General features: G+C 39.5%; 1 protein-coding gene across 6 annotated transcripts in view; it reads left to right on the top strand.

Moving 5' to 3' along the window:
- The window catches only part of stxbp5b (syntaxin binding protein 5b (tomosyn)), a 29,811-nt gene extending 10,856 nt beyond the window's left edge, over positions 1 to 18,955 (top strand). Inside the window, exons 6-30 of one of the 6 annotated variants that reach the window (XM_026151707.1) lie at positions 1,965 to 2,028; positions 3,260 to 3,343; positions 3,738 to 3,861; positions 4,121 to 4,199; positions 4,740 to 4,894; positions 4,987 to 5,059; positions 5,367 to 5,514; positions 5,611 to 5,678; positions 5,809 to 5,849; positions 6,481 to 6,701; positions 6,857 to 7,041; positions 7,273 to 7,398; positions 7,646 to 7,794; positions 8,562 to 8,645; positions 9,083 to 9,145; positions 9,226 to 9,282; positions 9,375 to 9,422; positions 11,596 to 11,646; positions 11,902 to 12,030; positions 12,868 to 13,107; positions 13,589 to 13,946; positions 14,070 to 14,235; positions 14,837 to 14,948; positions 15,319 to 15,539; positions 15,642 to 18,955. In XM_026151707.1, coding sequence (XP_026007492.1) covers positions 1,965 to 2,028; positions 3,260 to 3,343; positions 3,738 to 3,861; positions 4,121 to 4,199; positions 4,740 to 4,894; positions 4,987 to 5,059; positions 5,367 to 5,514; positions 5,611 to 5,678; positions 5,809 to 5,849; positions 6,481 to 6,701; positions 6,857 to 7,041; positions 7,273 to 7,398; positions 7,646 to 7,794; positions 8,562 to 8,645; positions 9,083 to 9,145; positions 9,226 to 9,282; positions 9,375 to 9,422; positions 11,596 to 11,646; positions 11,902 to 12,030; positions 12,868 to 13,107; positions 13,589 to 13,946; positions 14,070 to 14,235; positions 14,837 to 14,948; positions 15,319 to 15,539; positions 15,642 to 15,683 — 3,088 coding nt within the window. In that variant the 3' untranslated portion in view covers positions 15,684 to 18,955. The remainder of the gene's footprint in view (positions 1 to 1,964; positions 2,029 to 3,259; positions 3,344 to 3,737; positions 3,862 to 4,120; positions 4,200 to 4,739; positions 4,895 to 4,986; positions 5,060 to 5,366; positions 5,515 to 5,610; positions 5,679 to 5,808; positions 5,850 to 6,480; positions 6,702 to 6,856; positions 7,042 to 7,272; positions 7,399 to 7,645; positions 7,795 to 8,561; positions 8,646 to 9,082; positions 9,146 to 9,225; positions 9,283 to 9,374; positions 9,423 to 11,595; positions 11,647 to 11,901; positions 12,031 to 12,867; positions 13,108 to 13,588; positions 13,947 to 14,069; positions 14,236 to 14,836; positions 14,949 to 15,318; positions 15,540 to 15,641) is intronic. The other 5 variants (XM_026151709.1, XM_026151708.1, XM_026151711.1 and 2 more) reach the window with 5 other exon arrangements.
- Positions 18,956 to 19,255: the final 300 nt, after the last annotated feature.

Raw genomic sequence — 19,255 nt, 5'->3', positions numbered from 1 at the left:
GCGGCATCTTATTATAGTACCACATTGGTATTCAGAGAGCTCTTTGGAATTGGCCATTATTTGACAAATATTTGTAAAGGCAGACTGTATGGATAGATGCTTGATTTAATACACCTGTGGCAGTAGGAATACACCTGAAATTAAAGATTAGGCAGTGAATTATTACTTTTGTTCATATAGTGTGTTATATAGGTACTTTGATCATTTCATGGACCTCATTCATGCACGCCTCAGTAAAATGTATTGGGGACAATTCATTACAAGCAAATGATGAAATTACTGCTGTTGTGCTGTCTGACATTTCATGCATGTTAGGAACACAGAAGACAGACTTCTAGAAATGGCTGAAACGAAAAAAAACGAACTGTTAACCTCAAATCTCATTAGCAAGCAGTGTCATAAAACTGTTTTGTGTCGGGACAACATAAAGAAGTCGCTTTGAGGCTGTGAGATTAGTTTGAGCAAAGTGAGACTAAATGCAGGTGCCAGAAGTTTTTGTTTTTTTTAATATAATGTTAATATACCGTTGATACTCTTAAAGTAACTGAATGTATTCCGAATTGGGTGGTTTGCAAAGTGATACCAAAATGTTACTGGTACAATCTAGTAAGATTGCCGTCATGACTCGCTGTGAAGTGATCAAAGTACACATTGATACATGAACTCAGGTCATTCAGATTAACAGAAAGAAGTACATGTCTTAAAAGGACTGGTTACATGTCTACCACAAAATTTGCCCATTCTGAGCCCTTGATTGGGGCTTAAAAGGGGTAGTGAAATTACTATTTTTTTCTAAATGAAAACTTTAGTCAGTAGAAGTTTTTCCAAGCAATTTTATTTTCCATGTGCCCACCAGCGAGCTAAAAAAGATTATTTTAGAAAGTGACTGGCAGCTAAAATTGGTTGCATAAAGGTGTGCGTGTGTATGAGGCTGCTGGTGAAATCGGATAAATTGCTCTTTTAGATCCTGGAGTTGAAAGTGTCAGAGCAAAGTATGCCGTCCTCTTAGATAAATGTGTCAGATGCAGGAAGTGGAGATGGGGAAATGATTTAGCTTGTCTTGATTTTGAAGATGAAAAGAAACGATGTGGTGTGAAATCTAAAGCGAAATATTCAGTTATGTCTTTGTAGAACCTCTGATAGAATCGTCTTTTCCACGCTCTGCTTCATAGCTTGTTGCCTTTGGAAACTCGTGGACTCTCCTACAGTGGATAGAAACGCTGTGTATGGCGCTAATGATCATATCTGGTGTTATGCTGGAAATGAAACTCAGTTTTAACTAGTTAATTTAAAGTAATGTTTACCGACGATTCCGTCAGTTAACAGTCTAGGTTAAAATAATCTTTATTACAATAAAATCCAGTTCACAAACATGAGAACTGGTTATTAAGCCTGGTGTTTGTGGTGCGGGTGTATCACAATGTGGTGATTACCGGCTGGAGTTCATATTCCGCTCCATCCCTTCCTTTTATTCACTGCGACATCACTGACTGTATCGACTCATCAGCAGCAGCAATGAGATCATTAGCCGCTGGAGCCAGACCACACTCAGAGGCAGCAACACTTTCTTTAGGCCAGACCTTCACTTCCTCCATGCCCCTTGCTCTGTTGCCACGGTGATCCTGTCTTGAAACACTATAATCTCTCATAGACCCTCATGTGACCCTACTCTCCCTCTCCCTCGCTGTTTGTCTCTCTCATATGTCATGGCTATTTTTTTTTTTTTTTTTCCTCCCCTCTGGTGCGCTGATGCACATTTTCATCTTATTATCTTGTCCTTTTTTTCTCTGTGCAAGACCAAAGATTGGGGCTTACATTTTGGATGTCTTTCCTAATTGCCTCTATCTTACCGCCCTCTAAAAGCTCCACTGTATCACTATATTTATCAGATACATTTTACTCATCAGTGGCAAATATACCTAAATTGACTTGGACTGTCTCCCATTTCTTTCTTTCTCTGACAGATCCACCAAGACACACCCAGGGCCTGTTGTGCACATCAGTGATAACCCCATGGATGAGGGCAAGGTAACTGATAGCTGAACATTACATTGCCTATAGAGAAGATAAACAATTGTACGTCATCTGATGATGTTATGTGGAGAAGCAGAGCTGGAAATGATTTTTAGTTGGATCTCAGAGACTGTTCAGTTATATAATGTAAAAGTTCATGTCTTTTAAAAGAAATATAGGCTTGCTTTTAATTCAAGAAAGTTAAAGTTCCACTTAAGTGATTAAGTGAACTGGAGATAATCAGTTAGATAAAGATGGATTGCAGGGGACATTCCTGCTTTGGATCATAGGTAATGATGTTTTACCTCAACTAGCAGTTACTGTTTTCCTAGAGCTAAAGATAGGACAGTCTGCAGTGATGGCGCAGAGTAGGCTACCACTGTGACTGTAAAAAAGGCAGCGACAACAACAACTAGGAGCATTTGGGTTGACTATTATAATTTGCTACTAGTTGCTGGTAGACAATTTGGCACAGGAATTCATGTTACTGCTATCACCAGTTGGGCATTTGCTGAAATTTAAGTTTGTTGTTAGAGTAGTGCTTTTCCGGGACACTGCAAATAAATTGCACTTTTGTTAAAAGAAATAAATACACAGAGTATTATAGCTCATACCTATGAAGCATATGAATTGGATTTTTATTTCTGGAATCTCACTGTTAAGTTCTTTTGGAGTAGCTCTGCGTTATTTAGAGGTGAAAATGATCATCTTGGTGCGCCCCCTCATTTCATTCACTGTCTTGAACAAGCCTCAATTTAAGCCAGCTGTCTTTCTATTGGCCTGCCCCCTGCAAACACAGTTTGAACAGCAGACAATATTCGTCTGAGGTGACCATATTAAGGATATCCTTTCTCACATCATATAGAGCCAAAAATGCAAAAACACCTACGCTCGTATGCAGACCCTTCTATTTGCCTCTTACAGGCCATTTCAAAGGGTTTATGCGTATCTTTTAGCCTGTTCTCACAAGGAAATTCCTAACTATTGAAAAAATAGTTATAAGCTACTCTAGTGTTTACATGATTGCATAGTAAGTGAAAACTTAGTTGCTTCTTACAGTGTGTAAATGTCAGAATATTGCATCTTATGCCATCTTAAGCAATGTCATAAAAGTCTACTAGGGAATGTAAAATAAATAACTGTCATACATTCATAAAGTGAATTCATTATGAACCAGTTTTGTGCAGAATGTAGTTTAACAGCAGTCAGCTGAGCCTTACTTGCTTTGCTTCTCTTGTTATTTCAGCTTCTAATTGGATTTGAGTCTGGGATAGTAGTGCTGTGGGATTTGAAGTGCAAAAAAGCTGACTACCGCTACAATTATGATGAGGTAAGGCATTGTTTTCCTTTGTTCCAGTTCTTGTGAGGAAACTAGTTTGTCTGGTGTTCCTCACTGTTGTCTGAGAAACATGTTTGGTCTTGTTGGGTTTCTTTGTAAATCAGTTAACACATGAAGTTTTATAATGACACATGAAATGGACGTTTAGGTTTCTTTCATTTTAAGAGAATGGAAAACAGCTCAAAATAACATTATCATGTATTTTGCTAGTTACTCATGAATTTTTGAAGGGACCCAAACTATCCGTGGACAAGTATCACCTTTGTTGAGACAAACCCTGATTTCCCCAATGATGTAGAGTTACTTTGCTATTCTGAACTGTCAAACATATGTTACTTGTACATTATGTATCACACTCTGTTAAACGGCTACCGTGGTTTCTCAGGCAATCCACTCAGTCGCCTGGCACCATGAGGGCAAACAGTTTGTTTGCAGCCACTCCGATGGCACTTTGACCACGTGGAATGTACGAACCCCAGCCAAGCCCGCACAGATCATCACACCACATGGTAGGAGCTGTTGTATACACACACTTGTATTGTTTATATTCACAGAGGCATGATTAATGGAAAAACTATATATAGGCCTTTAAATAAAGTGTAGTCCCGCCAGTCTTTGAGACCTGACATGTGTAACAGATGGATGCCGACATGTCCATATGTTCACATATGCACCATATGTACTGTATTCCTGCAATGTAAAATATAATGAGTTTTTGTTTCGGGGATTTGTTTTGTTTTGTTTTTTTGGCATCTTGAAATCCAATAGGAAAGCAGCCTAAGGATGGAAAAAAGCCAGAACCATGCAAGCCTATCCTGAAAGTGGAATACAAAACAACAAGGGCTGGGTGAGTGTGATGGTAGTTCCCACCCATCCTGTGTCTTAACGGACGCTAGTTTGAAACCATATCCTGTACTCAAAATGTCCTTTCCTGTTATTCTGAATATGTAACAGGTTAGTCTTCTTGACAGCGTCCTTATGCTGATGAAAAAGCCCTGTCTAATAAGTAATTAGACAAGGCAACAGTCTCATGATACTTGTTAAATATAATGATTTTTGACACAGCTGGCAGCATCTGAAGAGATGCTCTTATGTCAAAGCCTTTAACTAAATGGCCAACATTTCATTGAAAGTGATCTAATACATTTTTCTCAGGCATTTGAGGACGGGGATTAATATAGTTTTAATAATGATTAAAAAGTAGGCTCCTCCCAGCACAGGTTCTATCAAAATCGGGCCAAAAAGTCCCCAGAGAAAGCACCACAGTAAAATTTGGTGTCCCTCTTTACCCATTTACCGCTGAGTACACCTGGTAATTTTTCATCTGCCACAACTAATTCAATTTTATTGAAGAAGCTATTAAAATATGTGTGTTTGTTAAACCCAGGGACCCATTCATGGTGCTGTCTGGAGGTCTGTCTTACGATACAGTGGGGAGGAGAGCCTGTCTTACTGTGATGCACGGAAAGAGCACTGCTGTTCTGGAGATGGACTACCCGATTGTGGATTTCCTAACGCTGTGTGAAACTCCATATCCAAATGGTGAGCTGTGACACTAGTCAGAACAGCATATGCAGTTACCAACTGAAACGATGCCATTATCCATGTAAATTTTCTGCCGATTTGTTTTCTAGACTTTCAGGAGCCTTATGCTGTGGTGGTCCTTCTTGAGAAAGATTTAGTTGTAATAGACCTCGGACAGATTGGGTAAATATTCAACTTTCTAGCTGTGGTTGTATTAATAATTATATTGCATCAAAAAACATGGATATTTTACATTGTGCATCTAGATTCTACACCAAATGGCCACATTGCCCACTCTAAAGTACGCTATATTAATATACAGAGTAATAAACTTTATTAAAATTTCAAACTTTGGTGAATACATTACACAAAATCTAGCATCTTTTGTTAACATTTATTATCGCAGCTATAAGTTTGACATACAGATCAGAACATGTAGCATAATGCTGTATAATATTTAGTGTAAACATGTGACTGATTATCGTGACAGGTATCCCATATTTGAAAACCCTTATCCTCTGACTATCCACGAGTCACCGGTGACCTGCTGTGAGTATTTTGCTGACTGTCCTGCTGAACTTATTCCTGCACTTTACTCTGTCGGCTGTCGGCAAAAGAGGCAAGGTTACAGTAAGAAGGTAAATGACTCAGTTGTGTTGTCTGTGTGAATTTTACATGAGCATTTGACTTCACCGCAGACAGAAGCTTCATTTTTGTTTATTTGTTTTTAACAGGAATGGCCCATTAGTGGGGGAAACTGGGGCCAAGGCACACAGAGTTACCCTGAGATTATAATCACAGGGTCTGTATTGATTGAATAAAGTAATAATATAATGAGTCGTGCTTACTTATTTTAAGATGTGCACAGGTCTTGTTCAGTAATAAATGTTTAATTGTTTTGTTTTTATTCTGTCTATCCCCTGCTATAATAGACATGCTGATGGGTCAATCAAATTCTGGGATGCTTCTGCACGTGAGTATTTTGTTGTTAAGAGCAGTATATTACTTACTACAAAAAGTTCATCCTTGCATGTCTTTATCTTTAATTTTCCTTCCAAGGAGATGTATTCATGCACTAAATTAAAAACTTTAAAAATCAAGTGGTCCTATTGGTTGATGGTTCCCATTGGTTATATGGTTACTGTTACTACGACATACTGAAGTGTGCACATATTTTAAGACTTTTTATGGCCATAGTTACGACTGACCCTGTAGTTATAATGCTACTGAACCCAGACACTTCTATTTGGTGTTGAACTACATTATTTTGTCCTAGAAATTACTGTTTGCAATTCTCATTAGTTTGTGCAATATAACACACCAATGACAAGAAAACTTATCACTTTCTTTCTGTACTTCACACATTACAATAACCTGTGAATTCTGATGGATTTCGAGCCGGATGAGCTGCTACGTCACTGATGTTCTGGGTTTCTTTGTTCACAAACTAATTCCCATCTCTAATTCTAGTTGCTTGGATTTTGAACGTAGTGCTCCTTGAAAGAACAATATTAATCACCACCACCTCGATTCCTGTTGTAACCTGTGCTATCGAGAGTGCACTGATCGCAGTGAATCATCATGTCCTTATTTTCCTTCCACAGTAATGCTTCAAGTGCTGTACAAGCTGAAGACTGCCAAGGTGTTTGAGAGGGCTCGTGGAAAGGAGGAGAAGCCAAACACAGATATAGTAGATGAGGACCCATTTGCCATCCAGACCTTGTCCTGGTGTCCCGAGAGCCGGATGCTGTGCGTGGCTGGAGTATCTGCTCATGTTATTGTCTATAGGTTCAGCAAACAAGAAATTACCACTGAAGTTGTTCAGGTAAATTGCTTGGGGCATAATAAATGGACAGAGTGAATGGGTAAATTATTCCTAAGGTCAGGATGGATAGATAATAGGATAATAGTCGATAAACATTTACAAGAACAAGCCTTTTTTTTTTTTTTTTTTTTTTTGTCTTTTTATTTCTTGTTTAGCTCTTGGAGGTGCGAATGCAGTGTGAGTTTAGCGAAGTGGACTCTCCTGACCCAGGAGGAGAGCAGACCCCCACCCTGCCAACCCCGGGAGCTTCCTCCAGCCCTCAGGAGAGTGAGCTTCCCACTCAGCCATCAACAGGGAGCAACTCCTCTGATGGCCCCCGAGACAATATACCATGTCTACAGTATGGAATTTCTTTAATTTTGCCTTGGCTTCTGTTTTTGTGAAGCAGGCTGTCACAGAAGAGATGAAAAACACAAGAAAAAAAGAATCCTCTTAATAAAATGCTTTTAAAGTAATAATAATAATAATAGCAATAAAAATGATGATCCAGAGTGTAGCTTGCCCATAGATGATAATTTATTCCAGTGTAAACTGCAGCCTGCTGTCGTATCCTGCTGTGTGTTTGATGCAGGGTGCGGAGCTCCCCACTGAAGCAGTCTCCGGGCAACCAGGTGGAACTGGTGATCCAGCTGGTGTGGGTGAGTGGGGAGCCACCTCAGCAGATCACCAGCCTGGCAATCAATTCTTCCTATGGCCTGTAAGTGTCTTATGTTCAATACAGCTGATGCTTTTGACATGAGGTCACATCACTTTGGGCTCTCACTAGTCTTCATAGCTCGGTATCCTTTTTTGTGCTCAATTTGTGTGGGTAAAGAAATCGTAATTATATCCTGTCTCAAAGCACACTGTAACCAAGCATTTTCAACCAAGTGCAAAAGTAAATAAAGCCTGCCTAAATCATAATTTGGAGTTCCACTGCATTCTTTGACCTTTCTGTCTTTCAGTGTGGTGTTTGGAAACAGTAACGGTCTGGCTGTGGTGGACTACCTCCAGAAAACCCTGCTTTTCAATATGGGCACATCAGAGCTGTACAGCCCATCTGACCCCTATCAGAGGCAGCCTCGCTCCCCACGTAAAGCAAAGCCTTCCGGAGGTGAGCTGCACTCAACCAATTAAACACTCTTTCTGTTGATTTCTCTCTGTGTTCTGCTGAACTTGTCACCCTGGATAACATTTATCTCACTGAAATACAGTAAATAATTTGCTACGCTCCTTGTATTCCTTTATTTTTTGCTGAACACTTTTGGAGGCTGTTGGAGGTGGGTTAGGGAGGCAGAGCTGACACTTGGCAGCTGCCCTGACTTCGCACTGTGAGCACCGCCCCCTGCAGTAGCTCCTCTCCCTCAACAGGGGGCATCGCTGGCGGATTCTCCATCTGTTCAGTTGGAAGGAGCAAAGACAGTGGAGCATGCATGTTAGAATGGATGCTGTAGCTGAGCAGAGCCGCTCTGCTGTAATAGCACTGCCTTTTGATTCTGTTTACTGACAAAACAATACATAAACCTTGTTTACTTGTTTCAGCCTTGCTGTTTCTGTCATGTCTTCTATTGTGTTTTTCTCTCTTTGCCTAATCATCCTGTCAGTCACTGTTTGTCTTCATTCTTTTTAGTCTCAGTCGCTTGATGCTAGATGCAGGACTCTTATCTGCATTTTGTTTGGTTGCCTTTTAAAAGCAGTCTTTAATTTATGCAAATTGCAAGAACACTATTGGAAACATATACTGTTTTAACAGTGAATCAAATAGAAATTCAGCAGCAAGCAGCTGAGACTTCACATTTTCTTCTGTTTTGCAGTTAGATTTTCAGGCATTTTTCTGTCTCTCTGTTTTTACTGTTGATCTCTCTCTGTGATTTGGTAAAGACATTCCAACTGTGACGTCTTGCATGTCCAGACTTTCTTTCTTGTATTCTGAGTCTATGAAAAAACTACGCTCATCTCACTTCAGTAAGTCCTGTTGTGTCAGATTTTTTTTCTCTCCCCTACCCACAGTGTCATTGTTCTCCTCTAAGCCTTTTCTTTTATCACATAGAGATACATTCTCTGGTTTTATTATAGCACCCCAAATCTCCAAAGCTCAGTACAGACTTTTCTTTGACATTTCCAGTGAGGATGGAGTCAAATTTCAGACTTGAGAGAGAGAGTATCTTTAAAGTATACACCTATGATTTGACTACTAGACAGCCAATACTGATGCATTTAGTGAGCTCACTTGTGGTAGATTTGTAAACTGAAGCAGAGCTTACTTGCTAAATTGAATGATTACCTCGTTGTATGATTGCCTTTGTAATACTTGAGCTGTTATTGTTACTACATGTGCAATAGGAATTAACTGCAGCGTAATCCTGTCTGACTCTTAATTACAATTTCTGTGGCTCCTGCAGCGACTTGTGATTCCAACGATGGGTCCAATGCCTCAGAGGACCGCTGCAGATCACCTACTTCAGGTAAGTCTTGGCGTGAACTACCGACTGTATCATTTTCTTTTGAAATTCGTCTTTCATATCGGCTGCCATTTGTCATGTAGGCTCTACCTCACCCTGCAATTCAGATGATGACAAAAAGCAGAATTTCATAGAGAAGGGTATTGTATTTTCAAGTGTATGACCCTTTAAAAGTTAATATTTAGACGGTGACTAAAGTTCTCTGACTTGTATTTTTGAACCTTATTTCCAGTGAAGTTGAAAAGCAGGCGCTTTTCCAAGACGGTTGCCAATGACTTTGGTACTGTATCTTTCAGATGTATTCTTTGTGATTACTCACTCTTTCTCTCTGAATGACGGCGTTCTAACCACACTGTGCCTTAATCCTACGCAAGCCTGTGCATACTGTGCCAGTTAAAGGAATAATTGCATTAAAGAAATCGGTTTTCACTAATCACATAATGTAGGGGTTTTGTAGAAAATGAATCAGGGAGGTTGATCAAGTGCATGACAGGATGACTCTTCAATTTCAGGTGCAGATTTTCTATGCAGATTTTTACCAAAATACTGTAGACTGCTGTTACACAACTTAGAATATAGTATGGAAAAATGAAATTTTACTTGAGGATTATTTTTTGTGTGTGTTTTGTTTTTCTTGTTTTATTTTTTGAAACTAAAACAAAAGCATAGAAAATCTGCTTCTCGCCTCAGTCTCTACAGCACTAACATCAAAATGATTTCTCTTGGACTGTAGATACTTGCTCTGTGTGTTTGATTCCAGGGCTTCAGTTCAGTGTTAACTGTTTGGCTGTCCACTGATTCTTTTTATTTTTTTTCCCCTCCTCCTCTCTCTCCACCTACTCTCTTTGCATAACTATGTTCACTGAATTGTAATTACCTTATTTCTCAACTGCCTCTTGCTTTGTTTGACATTACAGGCTCTATCGGTTGTCTGTGATGCTTCTCTACCTCATTTGTATTCTCATGGTTTCTCTCAGGGTGGTCACTGACTGCAACAGACAACTTTTAGGAATTTGTACAGAAAAGAAACTGGCAACAACCAAAAGCACCACCTTAAAATCAGCTTTTATTATGATGAATTGTAATGTTATTTCCAAAAGAGTTTAGCGTCTTATTACAAGTAGTCATTTACAAGATATACACCAGTGAGCTATAACATTAAAACTACCTCCATAATACTCTGTAGGTCTTCCTCGTTGTTTGACCCTTTGAGACGTGGGCTCTACGACACCTCCAGAGGTGTCCTGTGGTATCAGGCAGGACGACCTTAGCAGCAGATCCTTTAAGCTCTTTACCTCGATGGGGCTTGCACGCATTTGACTTCTTTTATTTCTACCACTTCCCACAGATGTTCACTTCAAGTGAGGTCTGGGAAGTTTGGGGGCAAAATCAACAACTTTTCATATTCCTGGAAAAAATCATTTTTTTGGGGGTGGGGGTGCAATTCGGCATTGTTCTTCTTAAAAGAGCCAACTACTATTACAGTGAAGTGCTGTATGTGGACTGTAACCATGCTTAGGTTGGTTATGTGTCAAAGTAGCATCTTCATGAATGCCATAGCAACCTCAAAGCAGAACGTTACCCAGACCGTCCCACTGCTTCCACTGGCTTGCCGTCATGCATCCTGCTGTAATTTCTGACACATGTAAACAATGCAGACGCCCCGTTTCCATGATGTAAAAACATGGTTCTTTAGACACCTTTCTCTATTGGTCTGTGTTCCAGTTATGATACACATGCGCTCACTGTAGGTTTTTTTTCAGCTTCTAACAGGGATCAGCATACATCTCTGCAGCTGTCCAACCTCAAACTATGCAAACAATCCATTTATATCAAACAGGTACTGTTTGATAGTACTATTTGATACTGTACTATCAAACAGTGCTGAAGTTTTCAGAAATTTGTTACATTAGCCCTTCTAGTGCAATTGGAGCTAGACCCTTCCCCAGTTGTCCCTTCTCGGGCCACTTTTGGCAGGAAGTAACCTCTACCTTCCAGGAACATTTATCACATAATGATCCATGTGAGAGGACTTTGGTCCATGCACTGCTCTTTTTTCTTTTTTACATTTTTCTCCTTTTAGCCCATCAGGTTCGTTTGAACCTAGCGCTAAATAGTCCCACCTGTTTATAGGTGCCATTCTAACAAAATAATCAGTATTACTCAATTCACTTGCCAAAGTTCTTAATGTTGTAGCTGATTGGTGTATGCACTGTGACCTCAACAGTTGTCTTACAGTTGGTATCACCATGTTTAAAAATCGTACTCAAAATTGTGTTCTATTCAGTGATTGCACACTGATGTGCACATTGAAAACAAGGCCACAAAATGGTAAAAATCATACTTATTGAATCGTTTGTTGTAATTCACAATCAAAGAAGTTTAAAAAAAATCTCAATCCTTTTAGGCATTATTGTTTCACCGTAAAACAGAGGTATTTGTTTCTGTTACAGCTAAGATGTCACGGAAAATTAGCTCGTCTAGTGAGCAAAAGACTGACCTGGGTAAGCCAAAACTAATAACTTACATTTTTCTAAGAACCTTTGTATTTTCTTACAGGTGTTCATCTTGTTATTTGAATCTTCTGCTTTGTATTAGGTTCTAGCTTTTAAGTAGGTCTGCAAAACTACTTCTTACTGTCCAGCAACATGTTGTTCTGAATGTCATGTTCCTGATGTCTTGGGGGTGTGTTTGTTTGTTTGTTTGTTGTTGTTTTTTTACTGCAAGTTCAGACAAACACTCTCTTTTTAAACTCAAAGAAAAGGGTGGGTTCCAACGAAGGCGCATTCAGACATGTAAGAAGCAGTTGTGTTGTGTGAAAAGAACGGCAACAGCCAGGATGAACCTGAAGGAGGACCTCTGTAGAACTAAGTCAGACCCCATTTTCTGTGAGTGGACCAGCCTTGGTCTGACTTGGGCTGCAGTGGGATAACTGGTACTAACTCACTCCACTACTATGGCTCTTACTCTGCAGATTTGGCAGATAACACTAATCCTCTCACAGTGAGCGTTTCCTTCTTTTTGAGGAAGTTCCAGTGGCATGACTGCACTCGGTGTTAAAAATCTTGCTTTTCCTGTTTACAGTTTTTTCTTGTGAAGATCACACGTGATGGCCGATGTTTTAAGCCTTTCCCCCATGTTAAAAGGCCTTTTGTGTTTATGTTGGTGTCCCTCATTAGCTTTTTAAAGGGGGTTAAAACTTGTTCTTAAGTTGCCATCAGCACAAAAATAATGCATGAATAATTCTTACTTCTAAAACACCTGTTTGTTTTTTTGCTTTTTTTTGCTTTTTTTTTGTGATCCTATAATAGGACATTCATTTTTATTTCTTTAAATAAACAACATTAAGTTTTCAGAATCAATTCCGGAAATCCACATTTGGAAAAAAGTAAACTGCCTCCTTGAATGTAAACTGAAAGAGCATCACAATGTCAAAAGCTTTTTTTTTTTCTTTTTTTTTCTTTCTTTTGTTGGACTTTGGGTTTATTTATCATGTTACTGTGGGTGTTTTTTCTTTTCCGCTGCATTTCCATTTCTATAAAGTACATAAATACGATGGAAGGCATTCTCTGCTAAACCTCTGACATCAGAATATATGTTTCTAACCAGGGTTTTGTTTTTCTCTGAGAACTAAAATGCTAAAGTGGAGAGTTTAACTACTAACCCCTTTCACTTTTACATGCGTTGTTTCCTCATTTCCTTTTGTTTGTCCTCCTGCTGTCCAGATGCCAGGGATAACTCATTCACCCGCTCACGCAGTTCAAGTGTAGCCAGCATAGACCGAGAATCTCGAGAGGCCATCTCCTCCTTTCACTTCTGTGAGAGTTTTCCAAGGAAGACAGACAGCCTGGTCAGCCCCTGTCTGCTGGTGGGGACCACCCACGGCTCGGTGATGATGGTGGCCCTCAGCCTGCCACCAAGTGGAGACCAGAGGTTACAGCAGCCAGTTGGCATTGCGTCTTGCGGTAAAAAAATACAAAAAACAAACTTAAAATAAAATTTGCATGAGGATACATAGTGACCTTTGTTGACAAGCATTAGAATATCAAGCATTAGAACTAGGATCAAGCAGCCTTCATTGCTGAAAAGGAGCGAGGGGGAAGCAAATGTTGATCAAGGTGTGGAAATGTGTGTGCAAGGAGTTGACAAGAATATAGACTAAAGCTACACAGATGGTTTCCAATATCATTTGGTGCTACAATAGTCACATGCTATCCACATGATGGGTATATCTTGTGGTTTATTTACTGAAGCCAAAGGGTAAACAGACCTGACCTTAACGTTTTGGTTTTAGGATTAGTTTAGTTATGAAAACAAAGCTTAAAGCTAAAATTGCACAAGTTTCAGAAGACAATTAAGAACTTAACATGCCACTTATAGCTGACCTTGAATTATGCTGTGACCAATTATTTTTTTATTTTAAGCTGAAAATATCTAATTTCTTAGGCACCCTGGTCAAGCTCAAAGGAGGCATTTTAACTATGGCCCTGCTGGATGCAACTGGAACTCTGCTGCCCCCTTTCTTTGAGCAGTGGTATGACCCAAATGCTTCAGATGAAGAAAAAGAGAAGAGTCGGAAGCGCAGGCCAGCCTCTCCTCCCTCGTCACAGGAGAGCCAGGATACTCACTTTGCCATACTGTGTTCGGAGAAACAGGCCAAGGTGGTGGCCCTGCCCTCCCAAACCCGCATCTACAAACACAGCATCACAGAGACCTCCTTCGTGCTGAGGGCTGATGTTGTGCAGATGGCCGGGGCTAACTGCATCGCCTGTTTCTGTGCTAATGGGCATATAATGACTCTGAGGTATCATCATTACTAGCGTCTGCTGTTATTTATATTTTGAAATCTCTGATCAAGCAGAGATACCAAGTGAGGAAAACATAAATAGATGTTAGCAACTTGGTGTGGTGTTTTGCGTGATTACAGTTTACCCAGTCTACGGCCTCTTCTGGATGTCAACTACCTGCCGCTCACAGACATGCGAATAGCAAGAACATTCTGCTTCTCCAACCTGGGTCAGGCTTTGTACCTCACCTCCCCTACTGAGATCCAGAGGATCACCTACAGCCAGGAGACGTGTGACAACTTGCAGGTCAGATAAATGATCAGATCACCATCAGCTCCATGCCAGTAGCTTTGCAGAGAGAAAAATGCATAAATGCCTCAGAGCCCAAGAAAACTCCCCAGCAGTAAAACTGTTTCTTTAAATTTGGAGTTTAATTTTGTCCAACATAGCAGACATTTCTTATTTGTAAGCATTTCAGAAATAACAAGGAGTTTGGCAGCGATTTCTGCCAAACATAGCAACACAGACTTGCTGTGTTTACTTTACATAAATCTTCTCACATGGGCTCAGTCTAAACCAGGAAAAGTAACTGGTGTGATGTTGGCACACATGCTTATGTAGGCCAGCTGTTTGAATCAGGTCTGCAGTCATTTTAACGTTAGACAACAGTATAATTCCTCATAGTTATCTTTATAGAAAATTACAGGTCAGTAGAAAGGTGAAGTGCTTGTCTGCTTACAGATAATTCAGTAGATGATCTGAAGGTGCGGGTTAATTTCCTTTTTCATTTTTCTCTTTCAAGGAGATACAGGCCTTAATCGGGTTGATTTAAAAAGTCTGGCTGAGTCTGCATATCTTCAGAGACAATATATTGAAATACATGTACTGATGTTTCTGTCTTTCACAGGAGATGCTCAGTGAGTTATTTACTCCAGTGGAGACACCAGAGGCTCCAAACAGAGGTTTCTTCAAAGGCCTTTTTGGGGGAGGAGCTCAGTCTCTGGACAGGGAGGACCTCTGTGAGTACAGAGTGCCTTCTAGTATCGCATAAAGAGTTCTCAAAACCTCAGAGTGCAATTAAATATATGTTTGCATTTGAATACTTAATGCAGTCGTGTTTTAAATGTGTAGTTTTCAGTCATCGGGCTTCTGAATTACTCTAGCTGTTTCATATATTATTGTATTGTTATTACATATATATCTATATATAAGTATTTCACAGTTGAAACTTTATTTAGCTATCACGTCCTATATGTAAAACAATTTGAACCTTTTTAGGGCTTTTATTCCACTGTCTTTGGTAAAATGATTGGTGACCTTTCATTTAGGGGAAAAATGAAAAAAGACTTGTAAACAAACCATCTGCATATCTATTTTTGTCTCTGCTAGTTGGAGAAACAGCTGCAGGTAAGGCATCTCGTAGCCTGGCGCAGCACATCCCTGGCCCAGGCAACATGGAAGGCATGAAGGGGGCCGCATCGGGAGTTGTGGGAGAACTTGCCCGTGCCAGAATAGCTCTGGATGAGAGAGGGCAGAAGCTGGGCGAGCTGGAGGAGAGAACAGCAGCCATGATGGCCAGCGCAGAGTCCTTTTCCAAACATGCGCATGATGTACGTGAACGGCATCTGTTTGAACGCTTGTATAATTTTTTTTCTTTTTCAGGTTATCACATTAATCCTGATTCACATTTTTCCCCACTTTACTTCCTTCAGATGATGCTGAAATACAAAGATAAAAAGTGGTACCAGCTCTGATGGCAGCGTGTGGAGCATCGGACTCTGTAATTTCACACACCAGTATCTCTGAGGAGCTGCAGGTCCCTCTACTTCTCTTCTCTATTTCTCTCCACGGGGGAGTTATGCGCAAAAGAATTGTGCTTTTTTTCCCGTTTTCTTTTTCCCTCAGCGTAATATTATCCCTCTGCATTACCTCAGTCACCCGAGGACCTCTGCAGCACAGACACTGTCCAGTGCAATGCAATGAGGATGGAAAGAGGAAAGAAATGGAAGAAGAGAAGCTCTTAGGAGACTCTCATTCCATTTTCACCTGAGAGTGATGACGTTCATTTAACATCAGTCCACACAGTAGGAGAAGAGGGGACCTTTCATATATCCATCAGGCATATATAAAAAGATATAAAGTGCTGTTCTTTTAGCCTGACTGCATTTGGTCATTCTCTGCCCTTTATGGTGTCTGCTAAACACAGTGGACTTAAATGAGGAGGAAAGTCTGATGACCCCTTGTCCTTCAATTCTAATCAACTCGATGAACGTGCAAGTTTCTGTAGTAATGATTAAATCACTGAAGGACTTGTTTGTTTTTCTGTCTAAATTATTTTTGGAGTTTGTCTTTTTGCATCTGTAAGTATGGCTTATCCTTCCTTTTTTTTAATATATTGTTTTTGTCTAGAAAGGGCCTTTGAAGTGGTTAAAAGAGTAAATAAATGGGCAGGGAGATTCTGAATCTATTGCCTCTCACCAAATAAGGGCTGGTAGTACACTAGTTCATCACCGACCATACCTTTTTACAGCTTTTACCAAGCAAATGGGTTTTGGGTGAGAAAGACGAATGGTGAATTTATGGAATCACTCTGTTTTATTTTTAAATGTAATTATTTATGGGAAGCGAATAATAGTTGGGGATTAAATGAAGCTGGGCATTAAGTTTTATTTTGTTTCTTCTGTCTATTAAATGCGAAAAAGAAAGTGCTGAAAATGTTTACCCCAATGACGAGTTTACATTGACCTATAATAAAAATGAATTGATAAGAGTGGATACACTGGAAAATCCATGAAGAGCTTATTTTCTTCAGGCTTTCAAGGGGCTATAGCAAAATCATGTATGAGAAGGATGATGTGTTGATGGGCAAGGCTAAGATTGCCCTTAATATAATTACATATATATATATATTTTGGTTACAAATTTAAGTTTTACCTGTCTTAAAGATGTATCTATATATGATCATTCAAATTTTTATTGGCATACATTTGTAGCTGATTTTTTTTCTTTCTTTTTTTCAGTCTTGTTTCTCAATGTGTAGGAAAAAAAGCATGTGTCTCTTACAGCACAATGGAAGTGATAACGCTGTGTTTGTATCTGTAGCTGCCAGTAGAAATGACCAAGCACACATACGTGTTCCACGCAGTGCCGTTGGTCATCTCTCTCTGAACCATTAACTTAAAAAAACTGTTTCTGCCTTTGCCTCATGACGCATATATGCTAACCTCTACCTACGTGTATATCTGTGTCTTTGTAAACATACATATATTCAGGAATATGTGTATGGGCGCCAATGTCTATATAACAATATATTGACCTATGTATTACAATAGGTCTTTTGAGGTTTTTGTTTTTGCTTGACAGTGTTTTTCAATGTGATTAACCGGAATCCTATTGTAATTAGATTAGATTTCTTTTTCATGAGGTGTGAGGATATGCTGCTAGTTGTGTCAATATAGGAGCATTATCTGTCGGGCTTTTATTTTGAAAAGAGGGGACAAGACTTTGTCAGTTCAGTTTGCTGCCAAATGTTGTATATAGCGCAACAGCTGGACACAAATCTGACAGTGCGGGTTCAGGTAATGTGACATACCGTATGCTTGCGGCCATGTTTTTTTTCTGACACCAAAGAGTTTCTTAATTTCACAAAGTTGTCTTGATTCATTTTTCCCCAGGCGTTAAGAGTCAGTCAGGATAGTTTGATGACACTCTTAAGAAATCTTCTGTGTGTAAGGGGGCGGGGTTTAGGGAGGCGATTGGCTTTGCTTCGTCTTATGGGCATGAAACCTTCATTACTGCCCCAAACTGCTGGACACGTATAAAGTAAACCCGAGGAGTTTCATTCCAAAATGGGATATCCAGCAATGGAAATGGAAATTGACTGAATACTTGATCCTAGAAACTGCTAGGAGGTTTGAAACCTCCTCTTTATTTCTGTGTATTATATCACTGAAATAAAGAAAACGTACCTAGAAAACATTGGATGAGCAGTTGCAATATGGAGATATGGCATTTTCGAATAAAACCCTTCACTTTTAGATGGCTGATTTTAAATCTACTGTATACTATTGAGATAAACCCATTTGGAAGAGCAGTTGTGTGGGTTTTGCACTATTTTTTTGTACTTCAAATGATTTTGTTAGTATGATTTTTAAAGTGTTGATTCCTCTGTCCCATTTTCTTATGTTTCAAAGGACCAAAACATGACAGAACCTATGCTTATTTATGTCATTTGCCAATTATGCTGATTTCTTCACTCTCAGATTTGTTTTCCATGTCAACATTAATGTCCAAGCTATGGCTGTGCATAAATATCCATCATCCAGACATGACAATGAACGTTTTCTGGTATATATTTAACATGCTCATCTCAGATTTAAGCTTTTCTCCTGCAGAACGAACCATCCTCCTTTGAGTGGGCCGCTGAGTCCTTTTACAAAGTGTGGCCTCAACTTTAAAGTGCTTCAGTTTGCAACATATGTCCTAAATGGTCTCTTATTGCACATTGAAGGATGCATGATATTAAGTGTTTACAAACTTGAAACAACCATGTATTATCCCCTCTTAGAGATTGTCTGTTCTAGCATTTGTATTAACCACCATGCTGAACAAAACTGAAGTTCTCTTCACACATCCGGAGTGCGTCCCATTTTCATTTGATCATGCCAATTGTACACATGCGAGAGATTATATTTATTTTTTATTGGTACATCTGTTAATGTTGCTGTTTGCTTCATGAAAACTCTTGCTCTCCCTGCGCTGTAAAAATGCATTGAAGTTGGAAGCTAGGCTCACAGCACCGTGCAGGAGAGCTCGAGGTTTTCTCACTCGCCATACTTCCATCCGTCTGTCTTCTGGGATGAATATCTGTGGAGTTGCAGTATTTTCTCATAGTAGGCAATTTTTGTACAGTTTTATTAAAATAAATTTCACATGGATGTCTGACTTTATCTGCTGCCACAATTTAGACTGTAGATACAGTATATATAGATATTATTGTGCAATGGAAAATAAATGTAAAACCAACCGTAATGAGTTATGTGTTTTCCATTTTATTTTATTTTTATATATATATTTTTTTTTAATACCTGAATCTTTTGGCCTCCGCAGGTCAGAGTTCAGTGGCTGTTCTGGATCATTATGTCTTGCTCAAAGACTTTTGGGGCAGCTCTGACACTGACCTGATCGTTTTAATGGACAGCTTTAGAATACGCATGTTTAAGCGTGTGAGTTAAATCTGCCAGATTTAGACATTCAGGCAAATTTCCATCTGCACTTTCAACTTTCAGAGAAGAGTCTAATTTTTCACATTTTTGCACTTGCTCTT

The sequence above is a fragment of the Astatotilapia calliptera genome, chromosome 19, assembly GCF_900246225.1.
Source record: "Astatotilapia calliptera chromosome 19, fAstCal1.2, whole genome shotgun sequence".
NCBI classification, from domain to species: Eukaryota; Metazoa; Chordata; class Actinopteri; order Cichliformes; family Cichlidae; genus Astatotilapia; species Astatotilapia calliptera.
Note: the sequence above shows the minus strand (reverse complement) of the source record. Positions and strands in the feature narration are given on the sequence as shown.